Below are 15,191 nucleotides of genomic sequence, written 5' to 3'. Positions count from 1 at the left end.
CATAAATTATTCAGCCACACCTTGAGCAATAACTTAAACTTTCTCATAATATTTTGAAATTTTATAAAGGTCCATTTAGCTATGCATAAAAAATAAAGGCATAATAGAAACCAAGGGACAAAGGCTTAGGACATGTTTGACAAACACACCCTTAACTTGAGGTCAAAGGCATTAAAAGTGTCTTAAAGGTGTGTTTGGAAAACACGCCTTAGACAACCAAACACGACTTTATATCTTAAAGAAAAAGGTGGCGTGCCAAACACGCCCTTAAATATGGGTTTTGGGCTTAGTCCAACCACATGGGTTGGGCCTATCGAGTCTAAGGCCTAAGCCCACATATACAGGCTGGGCTCAGGCCCAACTTAACTTGCTTTGTAGGGCTAACAGACGACCCAACACGTTTATTTCCTTTTTTATAAGTGGGTTGGACTCAGTCCATTCATATGGGCTTGACTTAAGTCCAGCCCATAAAAACTTGGTCATTGACCTAACTTGGTAACCAAGTCAGTAGCCTCTACAGAATATGAATTATTTCATGTTCTACAAGCTAAATAATACAATAATACAAGAAAAAGGAGGAGGATTGCCTAGCCTAGGGGTGCTTACTGGTCTATCTTGAAGATGGTGGTCCAGGATCGAGACTCTGGTAGGTAGTATGGAGTTGTTTTCATTGCTAGCCTAGGAGAGCCACTTGCTACTTGTTCATAGTTGAACCAAAGCTACTAAATCTGATCACGTTGCAAAGAGCTACTGGAACTTATTATTGGTTCTTGCAGAGTCAATGCTATTGATACTAGTTGTGGGTTTGCTATGAGAAGACGATGTTGGTTAAAGATGTAAAGGTTATTAATGCTTGCAGTGTATACTACCTACATTGGGGGCAGTGTTACCATGGAAAGAAAAGAAAAGGGAAGAATAATGGTGAGGATTCTAAGAAGGAGAGGGGTTTGTTTTCTAAGTTAAAAAGATGAAAAAGTCTAGTATAAAGGTGTTTTTTTAATTGGTGTATGTAGAAGGTCAGAGAGAATTGGTGGGGGGTGTATTTTTGCTTTGGTTTTTCTTTTGAAAACATATTCTCCTTTTCATCTATATTTCCTCCTTTTTGATATTTTTAAGGCCAATGATAAATCGTTATGAAATATTTGATAACTATATGAGTCAATGCACATTGACTGATTTAAAACTAAGAGTAGATTGTACACATGTCAAGTACAAATATCTTAATGTGGTATTATTGTGGAATTATGACTATTGTTCGTGAAATCTTCTATATGATTGGATAAAAAAGATGAGTACTCTCAGCATTATACATACTTATAAGACAAATTATTTTTGAAAAATGAATTTATGCTTAATAAATCTTTATTGTAGGACCTTTGCGTATTGGTGGGCCAAGTAATTGGGTTATAATCGAACTTTGAAATTCAAAACTTTTGTTGTATATGTAAATAATATTGTAAACTTGACTACTGAATGGATTAAGTATGTTTGTCCATAATTGTAAAAACCAAAATAAATAAATAGTATAGGCCAACCTATTCTAGGTAAGAATTATGAGAAACAAACCATCCCTAAGTTATACCAAACAGGGGAACAAGAATAAGAACAACCCATACCAAAAAACTCTTATCACATTTAAGAGGGAGTATAAATGCAAGAGGAGGAAAAAGAGATGACTTTTCCTCTCCCCCAAAACCGACAGCAACCATAGCTGCAACAACCTTCTCTCTTGCAAATAAACTCATCCAAAACAACTTGCATGCCAACTTTTTTGAATGCTTGAATAAAAGGAGAGTTAGAAAAAGGAAGGAGAATCGAAAACACGAAAGGAGAAAGAACTTAAAGAGTTAGCAAGGACAACAGAAGAAGAAGAGAAAAACCAAGAGGAAGAGAAGAAGAAAATCACTAAAACCTTTCCTAAAGCTTGTTTAAAATCGTGTGGTAAGAGTAAAATCATTTCCTTATTTGTTGCTTTAAGATTTCAGGAAAAAGGAGAGGGAGAAACCTTAAAGTGAAAGCCTTAAGGTTCTTACACTTGTAAATTTAGAAAAAACTAAATAAGAAGATTAAAGAAGAATAGGGAATGAAATGGACACAATTTCAAAATCTTTATTAAGGAAAAATTGATGAATATGGATGAACAAACCCAAATTAAAGGTTGGCCAAATTGAAAGAATGGAAAGAAAATGAAATGAAGTGATTGAATGTGTAGATTGTGATCTTCTCCTTTAGATATGACCGATTTCTCAATACTTAAAATTAGGCCCGATTACGACCACATAGCATGATAGGTCACAAAAATCACCCAAGCATCCAAGATCTAAATATTGGAGATAGAAAATATAGCTCTCATCTATGATTCATGTTTTATATCTTAAAATAACTTAACTGATTTTTTACTTAAATGGTGCTATGGAAATACAAATTATAAAAATAAGCTAAATAAAGTAGGGTTAACATAATTTCAAGCAAAAAACTAGAAAGAGAACATTTGATTGAGTTATTAGAGCTAAGAAGTGCAAATTCTAATTGCATTAGGAATCCAACTTGAACAAAGAATTTTGATGGGATTAGGATTGATTAAAGCAAACCTACTATATTGGACCATTGTGTACTCTTTAGACCATATCTGAAGCTATAAGTGGAATTTTGTTGTAATTCAAGTTAGGATGAAAACTAGACATCTCAAGATTTCTATCAACATATGGTAGGCCCAATAACTTGTCCAAATAAGAGAGAATAATAGCTTTGAAATCGAGTCTAAAATCTTCCAACAAACCAGCACAAGTCCAGCTCATCTTTTTATGATAGGATGATGACATGGTAACTCATTATTGATATAGCAACGGTCCTAGATGATTAGGAAACCTCTATAGAATATCAAAGTCAATACATTAGTCATTAAGTCAAATTAGTATAAAGAAACCTTAACAAGTATTTCAGAACCAAATCATATATGAATTTGAATTCAATTGGTAACATATTACAATTCTTATGTTTGGAATAAAATATTAAACTACATAATTGAATTCAAATAAAAGAAAATGAATTGAATTTGCAATCTTAACTATTTTGCCCTTTAGTTAAAAATCATTTCTTATTGTCCGGCATTGTAACTGTAAACATCATTGTAAGAAAAATTAAGGACATGAAATAATGTAAAGAAAGCATATTCATCACTCAACTATGCTATGTAAAGATTAGAAAGCTAAAAAAAATTGTTGACAAAATACTCAGAATCAATTTTTATATAATAGGGTATCAAGAATAATATCTATAAAAGTCAAAATGGAAAAAGTATATTGAAACTAGAAGAAGAGAAAAGGAAAGAACCTCAGCCAGATGATGAAAATGGAAAGCTTTAGCAAATGAAGAAGTAGAGAGTAATAAAAAGCTCATCATCTCCCTCTTATTCCCTCATTTCATTTGCTTTTTTGTCAATAAAGTCTCAAGCTTTCCTCCTCAATTTGGCATTTTTTTTTCCTTTTGCAAGGATTATGCTTTATATTGGTTGGCTTGCTAGCTAATGAAGAAAAAGAAAGAAACCACAGGGTTTTTGCGTTTTATAGAGAACCACAGAGGATAAGGTCCAGGGTTTTTGAAGAAAAAAAATTTCCAAGTATTCTTGGCTAAAAGCTTTTTGTTGAAATTGTGTTTTTTTTAAAGAGAGAGTAGGGGTTTTTTTTTATAGAGAATAAAAAGTTATTTTTGATGCAACCATATTATTCAATAGTTTTACTCATATTTAACTAGTGTTTTGCCTATGTTTTATATATATAATACCTTGATATTCTTTACTTTATGTTTTGAATGCACTTTTAGATGAAAGATGAAAAAAGGAGTAAATTGGAGGTAATTGATAGATTTGACTTTCAGTCGATGTTTTGTGCAGAGTGTAAGCTCTAAAGGTCAAAATGAAGTGATTCCATGATATTAAAAAGCTAACATCCATACCTTTTTGTACATCAAAGGCAAGAAAATAAAATAAGGAAGAGCATGGAAATCGCAGCCTTCAAAGTCAAATCTCGCAATCTGTCAGTATTGACCTTCAACCATTCCGAGTTGAATATCTAGAGCTACAGAAGTCCAATTGATGCAAACTCAATTTTGTTGGATTCCTGACTCAAAGACCTATCAATGCTCCACATTTCAGCCAAAAATGATGTCATATGAGGGATATATGATTTTTCAAAGATGACAACAGAATTCCACCAAAAAATAGGTTTCGTGAAGAAATGAGTCCAAATTACGTTCCGAAGCATCTAAACTGACATCCAAGTTTTTATTCAGCATTTTAGCTCATCTAAGTCAAAGCTTGAAGATTTCATGCAAGGCTATTTCTCATTTTTTAGGATAATAGTTATTGAATTACTTAAATGTAAACTGTCTACTTAAAGGAGGACTATTTTGTAAAATAGAGACTAGGGTTTCTTAGGATATAAAAAGAATGAGAGAAGAGAAGGGAGCAGCTAGACAAGAAGAAAAAAAACACCCCTTTCCTCTAAGAAACCCAAAATCATGAATTCCTCCTCCTTTTTTATTAGTTATTCAACAAACATGCATGACTAAACTCTTTTTCTTTGCTGCAAGGATATAAAAAGTTTTGGATTTCAAGAACTGTGAGATTTATTTTGCCTTATCTTTTCAGTTTATATGATGAATATGTTTGTTTTCTTATGTTTATTTTTCCTATGATTGTTTATTTTAATTGCTAGAGCGGACTTTAAGTTATTATTGTAGACAATTTATTGCTAAGTTTGATATCAAAACTGGAGTTGTGGTATATGAACTTGTAAAGCAACTGAGTTTAATAATTATAGCGGATCTACATTATTAATCTTAGAGAGAACATTCAATCAAATCAGACATAGAATGCGAACAATTATGTTTTCTTGATTAATCAACTTATCTAGTTCTTAAGGCTGCCATTGAATTAAATTATTAATGCGAACATTGTGGTTGTTTGATGGTTAGGATTAATTATACGACAGATTCGTTAACTAATCAATGTTAAGAAGAGATAAATATTCAAAAGATAAATTAATTTTTAGAAGGAAAGAAAAACAAAAAATAGGTATTCTTGGAAAATAATTTTCAATGGTAACTAGAATTCAATTCTTGTAGCAAATCAAAAGGTCTGCTCTCTCTGATTTGCTTAATTTTGATATTTTTTTATGAATTGAATTCTATTTGGAATTCAAATCAATACCCTAGAAGAAATTTTAAACCTTGGAATTGAATTCAATTTCAAGTGAAGTAATCTGATTAGGAATTAGTTATTAACTAGAAAACTTATTCACCTCCTCAACCTATGTATAATCAATCCTAACCTCTAAACTAAGGAATTGATTTAAACTTTGGAATTGAATTTAATTTCAAGAATTTCAAGTGAAATAATCTGATTAGAAATTTGTTATTAACTAGAAAACTTCTTCATCTCCTCAATTTCATATATAATCAATCTTAACCTCTAAAAAAAATAAGGATCACGTTCAAAATATAGAATAAGAGAAGAATGGGGTTCTATTTTTTTCATAATTATTGTTTTTTATCTTTTTTTCCATTTTTGATTTTATTACAAGTTTAGTTTTTTTATTTTCAAAGGTTAGTACTTTTAGATTTTAAATGTCATGAAAATTTATACTTAAAATTATTTTATATTAGATTATAATATATGAATATCTTATGTTTTTCTATAATTAAACTTAATAGTTGATGATTGAAATTTTATATGATGAGCAACATATGTTTTTGGTTGTAAATATATTACTAGTGATTAGTTTATAGCAAATTCATGCCTAATTAACTTCAAGTAATAGAAGTATATAATTTTTTCAAACTCATGTTTGATTATTTGATACTTCAAAAATATAAATCTTGATTAAATTTACTTTTTATGCATGTTTAAATATTATGAATCAATTGCATCTATCTTGATGTTGAAGTTGTCATGTGATTGAATAGTGCATGTTTAATGAAGGTTATTATGTGATTAGAGTTAATTGATGGATAAATACTAGATTAACTAAAAGTTAGGACATATAGAAAAAACTTGTTTTTCATGGTTGATTTATTAAAAAAACATATCTAAATTCAATTAATAATATTTAATTAGCCTCAAGAAACACTTCTTATAAACAATATTTTTCTTTTTATATTTTTTTGACGATTTTCTACTTATTTTTTAGAATTGATTTCTTTTGTTTTTTTTTTCTAAGTTGTTTTTAGTAGTTTAGATCATAAACAAAATAATCATTTTACTTATTGTTTAAAGTATATTTAGTGCATCTTTACTTGGTTTGCTTTAACTTAAACCCAAATAGCATGTCTTGAGTGAGTAATTAAGGTCTAATACCTATATTTATGTGGGATAATATCTTTATTTTCCTATACTATAAATAATTAATTTTATGGGTTTAAATTTTTACTGCTTCGTGAGCACCTCATCACATACACATACAAAACTAACTACTATATGATGGTATGCAACTAATCATATATTGAGAAGCAGGCTCTTTCAAAGCAAGATGGTGCCCAAAGTTGAACTAGTTTATTCTTTCGAGATCATTTTGTATCAGTCAGTTACAAGTCTGCAAAAGTGGAGACCTGGTGGGAAGCGGCAGAATTTGCATGCACCTGTTGACGAGATATCTAGTCTTCAAACTCCAGAGAAGCTTGTCTGAAACGAAAACCGATGGTTCATGTCCTAGTATTTAATAGGCCCATCAAGGCTGCCAGATGCAAACTGAAACAAGAAAAGGCAAGGCATTAAGTTAGAACTGAAATATAACGCAGGCCTGACGTCACACACATATGTATTCAAACGAATGTTTGCGCTCACAAACAAGAGATGTTCGTGACAGCAAAGCTATCACAATATAGGCGACATAGTAAGGCTGTCTCAACAAAGAAAGCCCGACTACTTGTTTCCACCACTACAAGAAATGGGAAGGACAAAAAAGGTGGGGAATGAAGAGAATATAAGACTAAAGCCCGGTTAGCCATGTAGCTAATGCAGGAAACAGCAATTGAAATGACATTTCCTCACATTGCAGTGACAATGAATCAAAGATCCCACTGATGAGAAACTTTAGACACTGAAAGTCACATTTTCCTTTTCACTAGTACTATAGCACTCACAATTTAACCAAACATTTAAAACTTACCACCAAGCATCACCTTTATTATATTCAATATCTTTAGTATATAGTTAATAGTTTGGCAGCACATGTAAACAAAACTCACTGTTAGAAGTTTGGTGCAAACTCAATTACGAAGGTTTCAAAACTACCATTACAATTCTTACCTGTTGAACAATTGGACTGGCTGATGTCATGAATTCATCAGTCATTCCTTGCCAAACAACCTTTCCTTCATGTAGAAACAACAACCTACACACAGAGCAGTGCTTAGGAAATGCCACCTTACAGGTCCGTGCCTACAAATAGTGCAAGACTACAAATACTTTTTGACACAGCTAACCTGTCAACAGCCCTTCTAATGGTACTATGTTGATGAGTGACCACCACATAAGACGCAATCTTCTCAGGTTTCCCAAGTGCATCCTCACCTTTCATGTGAACAGAGCGGATGAGATCTTCAACTACAGTAGATGCTATTGGATCGAGTCCGGCTGTTGGTTCATCATATAAGAGTACCTGTTCAGCAATGTGAAAAACTGAGTAACAGGTAAAAAAATCAAAGCAGGATAAAATCACATCAAAGTAACTCTTCAGCAGTTGTGCAACAAAACACCATGAGACAAAGCATAAACAGAGCAATGTTTGATATAAAAGTTAAATAATCAAATCTATAAGATAACAGGTAAAAAAAATCAAAGCAGGATAAGATCACATCAAGGAAACCATTATCACTGCACCAGGCAATGTCTCACTAACATTACTTTGACGTTGTTTGATTTCTGTTTCCTACGGGAAACAAGTAAAAAATTTTAAAAGAAGTTACAAGATCAGAATTAAAAAAAAGCACCATGGAGTACTACTTGGTTAACCACATCCCATCAGCCACCCCTTCGTTGAAGGCAGCATCCACTGACCATTGTCTGCCAGCATATTTAGTGTAACTGAGGAAATATAAAATCATACGATTTCCCATCACCATAAGGACTGAAGCAAAATTTTGGGAAACAGCAATCACTTTTTTTCCCAGAACAAACTTAAACCTTACACCACAGGTAACCAATCTCATGATTATATAATTATCACCTACAGGCCAATCATTCATCACAGGAAACTACCACTGACCATCAAATCAGCACATACTTGCTTTACAGTCAGCCAACAAACTGTCACCAACCACCAAAACCATTGTTGCTTGCCACCATGCATTACCACATATCTCCATTGATCACTAGAACAATATTAACAGTCACCAGGCAGCAGCTAAAATCACAATAATCAAAACACCAATCACCAGAATTATCTTTGACAGCACCTTTCAGTCATCCTATTGGTATAGATTTCCTTACACATGCCAGCCACAAGAGGATGAAACAAGAAAAATCATTTCCTTAACCATATTTTTCATCAAAGAATGTTTAACAGAAAAATGGTCTCAGTGCAGCCATATATTAAGACAACAACAGATGCTATTGGTGGCAGTTAAAACCAAAAAGATTAGAGAACAAAATTAATTCAGTTGCTTGACATACCTCTGGCTCAATTGTTTCATTTGTGGTATCAAAAATTATAGACCGAGCTAAAGCAACTCTTTTCTTCATTCCACCAGATAACTCAGAAGGTAACCTGTCCTCTACTCCCTGAACATAATATTACGTTTCATCAACCTAAAAGTAAAGGGTTTCCTTATCTAAAATAGAGGCTTCAATAAGAGAGCAGGGAAAAGGAGACAGTTTCTAAGCTTTCTGCAATGATGGAAACTAGCCCAAGGAAATAAAGGCAGTTTCTAAACTTCAGCAGGAAATTGAACTTTACATTGCTGGAAATTGACAGCATTAGATTAGGGGGGTGTTTAAGAGTGTGTAACAGTTACTTTTCAAAGTGTTTTTTGCTCGAAAATGCATCAAAATAATTTTTTTTTCATTTTTTTAAAATCATTTTTGATATCAACACATCAAAACGACTTGAAAAACATAAAAATACAATTTTAAGCAAAAAAAATATATATATATTTCAAATTTTGATGAAAAGCAAGTTGAACCACCCAGCCAAACACACGTGGCAAAGTGTGTCCATATATGTAGCTTAAATATATTAAATTGTGGGCACCGCAACCCATCACGAGATGATTGCTTAGCCAGGAAAGAACCATATGATGCAGTACAAGTGAAATTTTAGATCAAACATACCTTTAAACCAACTTGGGCCAAAGTTTCCGTCACAAGTTCAGCAATTTGTTCCTCCGACATGCTAGAATTTTCATATCTAAGCAAGTCAAAAGCATTAAGAAATGAGATTTCTTTTTTTTTTCTCTCTCTAGAAAAGGTATTGAAATTAAAGTCATGCTATCAGTTCCAACTGCTGAGAAGAAAAAAGTAATTTCTATCTTACAAAAGGAAACCAACATTTTCACGAACAGTCAAAGAATCAAAAAGTGCTGCACTTTGAAACACCTATCACAAAGAATGTGGAAAAAAGATGAGTGTAATTACTGATAAAATAGCACAAGAGAAATAACCCTTCGATTTATAACTAAAATAAAGATTTACCAATCCAATTCGAAGCCCAGAAATCCCCTCATCGCTGATCAAACCATCTCTCTTTTTACCACGAATATAAACCTCACCCTGACATTAGATATGGTCTATGTAAAACCACCTAAGGTAAAATACTGAGGCACAGCCTAGTCACTTTAGTATGAATCAGCATAGAAATTCAGTTACATAAAGATAAAAGCAACAAAAAATTTAGTTTGATTATTACCCTGTCCGGAGCAAGAAGTCCAGCAATAATCTTCAAAATTGTAGATTTACCAGTACCAGAAGGCCCAATTATTCCAACTGCTTCACCATGTCTAATCTGCATAAGTGAAAACTTATCACCATGCCGATAAATTGATAAAGAATAAATGACGCAATAGGTAGATGAAACAATACACAGATCCACAAAAACACCCTGCCCTCCCTCTCTGAAAAAGAAAATTGGTTTAAAGCATGGCTCGCAATGGCAATATATTAAAGATACTGACTTGTTAGGAAAATATCAAGCTTTCTGCTGATCATTGGTTTCCTAGAAGCTTGTGAACAAATAGCAATTCAACCAGCAAAAATTTGGGGCTTGAGCCTTGCTCATGATTCAACTAAGTCAGCTTAATCCTATCAAAATAGGTTTAGGTAAATCTATTTTTGGTATTAATAAGCACAACAATCAAATAGTAGCAAATAAGCAATAAAAAAATTGTTAAACAGTAAACACAACATTGAAAAGAATTTCACCTTGAAGCTCACACCTCTTAATATATGCTTCTCTCCAAATGACTTGTAAACATTTCTGCATTCGATGAGAACATCAGAACCATCCTCCAGATCACCTATGGTGCTTAATTTCTCTGCTTTATATGAATCCTAGTTACGTAATCCATTCAAACCAATGCAAAAGACCATATCAATGAAATTTAAAAGATAGAGAAGAATCCATACAATTCACAACTACATCATCTAACACAAAGAAGGCAAAACATAAGGTGGGCTGCAGTAAAAAATTCCTAAAATACCGAGCATGAAAATAAGCCACAGAAAAACACGATGAAGATGAAGCATAAACAGCAGCATTCTACAAGAGTATATAAATAATGCAAAAAAAATACAGAACATAAGAAGGAAGGAGGAGAAACTTTACAATGAATTTGGTTGCAGCAAATCCATCGCGTCCTATGCTGTTGGGTGGAGGAGGTGCCACACAAGCACAAACAAAATTTCTCAGATTCTTTCTAAAACAAGGTGAAGTGTTGAATGGCAACCCAGTCCCAGTGGAGGGAGCATACCCATTTGGAATGCAAAGCGTAGATAATAGCATTGAACCGGATGAAATCAAGCTTTCTGTAAGCATTTTAAACAAGACCCAGATGGTGTTTTGGGCCAAAAATAACGAAAAAGTGAAGGGAAATTGTGTTTTTTTTTTATATATATATATATAGATAGAATTGATTGATTCTATTATTTTGACAAAGCAGCAGGAACGAACACGAAAGTGAAATTTTTGATAGATGGAGCTTTCCTTTCCTTTCCTTTCCTTTCTAAATTCTACAAGAGATTGTGAAATTTGACACAAGCAATCAAAATTGAGGAACGAACACGAAAGTGTGATTTGGTAGAGGAGAGAGAAACAAAAATAAATTACACTCATTGACTTGTGTTTATTAAAAAAAAAACAGAAAAACAAAAAAAAAAAAACAAAACAAACACGTTTATGTTGTGTGTCTTCTTCTCACTGATTTGGCGATTGTTTAATGAGATCGCATTTGGTACGGGGCAAAAGTTCCTTGTTAAAAATTTAAAATTTCTTTTTTATTTAAAATTAATTATTTAATGTTTTTGAATTATTTTAATGTTTTAATATTAAAATAAATTTAAAAAATAAAAATAAAATATTATTTTTATATATTTTCAAGTAAAAAGTTATTTTAAAAATTAATAATTATTACAATGTCAAACACTTGGTAAAAATTTAGAATTGTTTTTGCATAAAATTAATTTTTTTAGTGTTTTTATTATTTTTGATAAGTTGATGTCAAGAATAAATTTTAAAAAATAAAAAATATTATTTTCATGTATTTCTAAGCGAAAACATATTTTTTAAAAACAATCAATATCACAATACTAAACACATTCATTGAATAATATTGTGGTTGCGTTCTATCACGGCTTTGATTTAATTTTTTTTTAATATAATAAATTAGGGTTTAAGAATTGAAACTTTATGAATTTCAATTTAGTTAATTTATTTTGATTATAACACATATATTTTAAATTAACTCTGAAACTTCTTAATTTTCACAATCTGAGAACTTTGATTTGACTTTTTTTTTAAATTAATTCTTTGGTTTTCCTAATTTGTTTAATTTGACCCCTATCAACCATCAAATTTGACCCCTGAATCTGATTGATTTTAGTCCCTCAATTTGAACACCTATTGTACTTTGGTTCTTGATTATGAATTTATTCAATTTAGCTTTTAATTGACCCCTAATCTTTGATTTTTTTATAATTTCACCCCTTATTTAATTCAATTAAGCTTCTAAAAATTAAATTTGGTTCTTTAAAATTTCAATCTTCTCAATTAAAATAAAATCATGCTTGCAAACTTAATATCATCAATAAAGTTCTTAATAAAATTAATTTGACCAATTAAAAGTCTAATTAAGTCCTTGCACTTAATTAATTCTTTTAGTTTTGGTCTAACTTAATTTATAAATTTAATTAAACTCATGATTAAATTAAACCAGACTATTAAAAATCTAACTAAGTTCTCAGACTTAATTTTTATGCAAATTCATCCAATATCCATTAAAGTTAACCTTAAATTTGCATTACCTTTCATGTTTAGGTCCTTTGAGAATGCAATTAAGTTTCTTCAGATATCAAAAATCTAGTTTGGTCCTTTCATCTCTTATTTTAGCACATAGATGCCTTTTTAGTTTGTTCTTACTAACCAATTCACTTGTCTTCCTGTATTTTATTTTATTTTTCAACCTTTTTTCCCTTTTTTTTTTTTGTATAAAATAAAATGATAATTAAGGGGAACCTAAAATTGGGTTGTGACAAGAGCCAAATTGGATACCAAATTTAAATGAAATAAAATTTTGATGGATGAAATCAGGAAAAAAAATCAAGAAAATGTTAAAAAAAAAAATCAAAAGAATGGGGACCAAATTAGATACAAAAATTAAATGAAATAAAATGATAAGGAATATAATTGAAAAAATAATAATTTCAAAAGGTATTAAAGTAAAACAAATAACAATCAAAAGAATAAGGGCTAAAATTGATTCAAATACAAACTAGCAGAACACATTTAATTTTTAAAAGGGCTATTATGAAATCTGAGATGAAAATGGAGGAAAGAGGGAGGAAAAGAAAAAAATTCATTGGAATCTAACCACTACTCCTTCATAAACACAAGTTGGACCATCATGAATAGGATGATAAAGTGCATCTAACTCTATCACAAAAGGTAACGTTTCACAACCAGAAGGCACCACACACACCATCTAACTCTATAACAAAAGGCAATATTTCACAATTAAAAGGTGTCACACGTGCATCCTAAAGTGTGTAGGTGTTTCCTACTCGTTAAGACCTGCATATCACTTAGTAGCTACTATTATTTTTTAATTATATTTATATTTAAAAAAATATTGAATTCCCATGATTTAAATTGATTAAAGGTAAAAAAAAAAAAAAAAACAAAGATGAAAATATAACATTGTCATTGAATGTCAAATTTATTTTATTTTGTTTTTAAGAGGCAAGTTAGTTATGACAATGTGCAACCAAATCATTAAATGACTAAAAAGCCCCTAGACTTTTAGTTTTGACTTTTTTTATTTTAAAGATATTTAATTCATTTTACTTTGTATTCAAGATATAAAAAGATTAATTTATCCTCGATCAATATGACAATGATAATGTACACCCATGGAAAAGACTAATTTAATTGATTTTATTTATGAAGGGGAAAATAGGTATTTCAATATTTCAATCCATAGTGAACTTGTCTTGTGGACAATGAAAGGTTGATGGAATTTTTTTTTATATGAAAAATAGGATTATAGAAATAAATGGGCAAATAGTAACAAGGATTTAGCAATTAACAAACAAAATTTAAACCATATACTTTTTACTGTTCAAAAATGCATTATTCTCCTCCCTCCTCAGAACAAGTGTGCATTATGCCAATTTTTTATATTTTGGCACCTGTATTTTGTAAGCTTTACAAATCACTCATTAAATTTTAGTTTATTTTCAATTTAATCCTTGGAATTTATGTTTTCATGGTTTTATACACTTAAATATGTTTTGATATGTTTTCCCTTACATATCTAATGTGTTGTCAAATGTTATGACATTAAATTAATGACTAGTTTTGCAAAATAGAGTTTTATCTTCTTTCTTTTTTTGTTTTTAAATAAATTGAGAGATAAAGGACCAAAATTAATATGAAGGAAGAAATAGAGAAATTTTCCACAAAAGATAGGTAAAAGTTCCATTGGATCTCTTAAGCTTCAATTTCTTCATCTTATGTCCTTGTTCTTTTAGTTCAAAGAAAAATATACTAATATCTTATACTTTTTGTTATTTTTTTTATTTTTCCTCTATTCTTTAAATAATTAGTGTTTATATTCTGGAGTTTATAAGTTCATAACACTTTACATCTTTAATTAGACACATAAAAAAAATCAACAAAGAAATTGAATTATTTATATTGTTTTTATTATATTTATTTAATAACTAAAGAGCTCATGTTATGTAAAAATAATGAAAATGCCAATGAAATTGTTGCTACTGCTTATTTTAAAAAAAGAGTCGTTGTTTATTTAAATTATAATTACAAAAATTTCATTATTAACATGTTTTTAACCACATTTCTTCCTTTTTCCTTGTCATTTACAGCCACAAACACATATCAAATTCTTCATTTTTTGACACACTATTCTCTCAACTAAGCGTCCATTTCCAACAAATGTCACTTTATTAGCAAAAAAAAAAGAAAAAAACCATTTGAGCACACTAACTGACCACCATATTCATCTCATTCTTCCCCTTAAGCACTGCTAAAAAATTCAATAAACACATAGTTAAAATTTCATCACAAACCTTACCTAAAAAATCTAGCACACACATTACCAGAATTTGGAGGCACACATACAACCAAAAATTTCAGCACAACAAAAACAAACATTATCAACTTGTTATCATATATATCAAATGCTAATAGCATACAAGCCTCCAATAACTTTGATGGACTAAAGTACAAAAATAGAAAGTACATGAAATATGAAGAAGAAGAAGAAGAAGAAGAAGAAGTTGTTAGGTTATAAATAACAAAAAGCTAGTAAACACAATCTATTTTATAAATATTATGGCAAGTCATCCAATAATACATTCATTAATTGGTGCAAGCCTATAAATAAAACTGAATTAACTGCTGGAAAGGGAGGAAGTGTTAATGATGTCGAGCAAATACTAGATGAAGTAAAGAAAATGAAAGAGA

General features: G+C 30.7%; 1 protein-coding gene across 4 annotated transcripts; it reads right to left on the bottom strand.

The window, feature by feature from the left end:
* Positions 1-6,360: 6,360 nt before the first annotated feature.
* Positions 6,361-11,335, bottom strand: LOC118062758 (protein TRIGALACTOSYLDIACYLGLYCEROL 3, chloroplastic). 4 transcript variants are annotated; one of them, XM_035076603.2, is made up of 10 exons: positions 10,818-11,327; positions 10,415-10,469; positions 9,903-9,998; positions 9,689-9,766; positions 9,531-9,592; positions 9,329-9,404; positions 8,672-8,779; positions 7,483-7,658; positions 7,307-7,391; positions 6,361-6,745 (listed from the first exon to the last, which is right to left on the bottom strand). In XM_035076603.2, exons 1-10 carry the CDS (start codon positions 10,841-10,843, stop codon positions 6,707-6,709), a joined length of 801 nt encoding a protein of 266 aa, XP_034932494.1. In that variant the 5' UTR covers positions 10,844-11,327; the 3' UTR covers positions 6,361-6,706. The 4 variants fall into 4 exon arrangements, with proteins under 4 accessions (XP_034932494.1, XP_034932492.1, XP_034932493.2 ...); XM_035076601.2 differs by having other exon boundaries at positions 10,415-10,543; positions 10,818-11,326; XM_035076602.2 differs by lacking the exon at positions 10,415-10,469 and having other exon boundaries at positions 10,818-11,328.
* Positions 11,336-15,191: the final 3,856 nt, after the last annotated feature.

This window comes from Populus alba, chromosome 2 (assembly GCF_005239225.2).
Source record: "Populus alba chromosome 2, ASM523922v2, whole genome shotgun sequence".
Lineage (NCBI taxonomy): Eukaryota > Viridiplantae > Streptophyta > Magnoliopsida > Malpighiales > Salicaceae > Populus > Populus alba.
The sequence above is the reverse complement of the archived record's forward strand: the minus strand, read 5'-3'. Positions and strand labels throughout refer to the sequence as shown.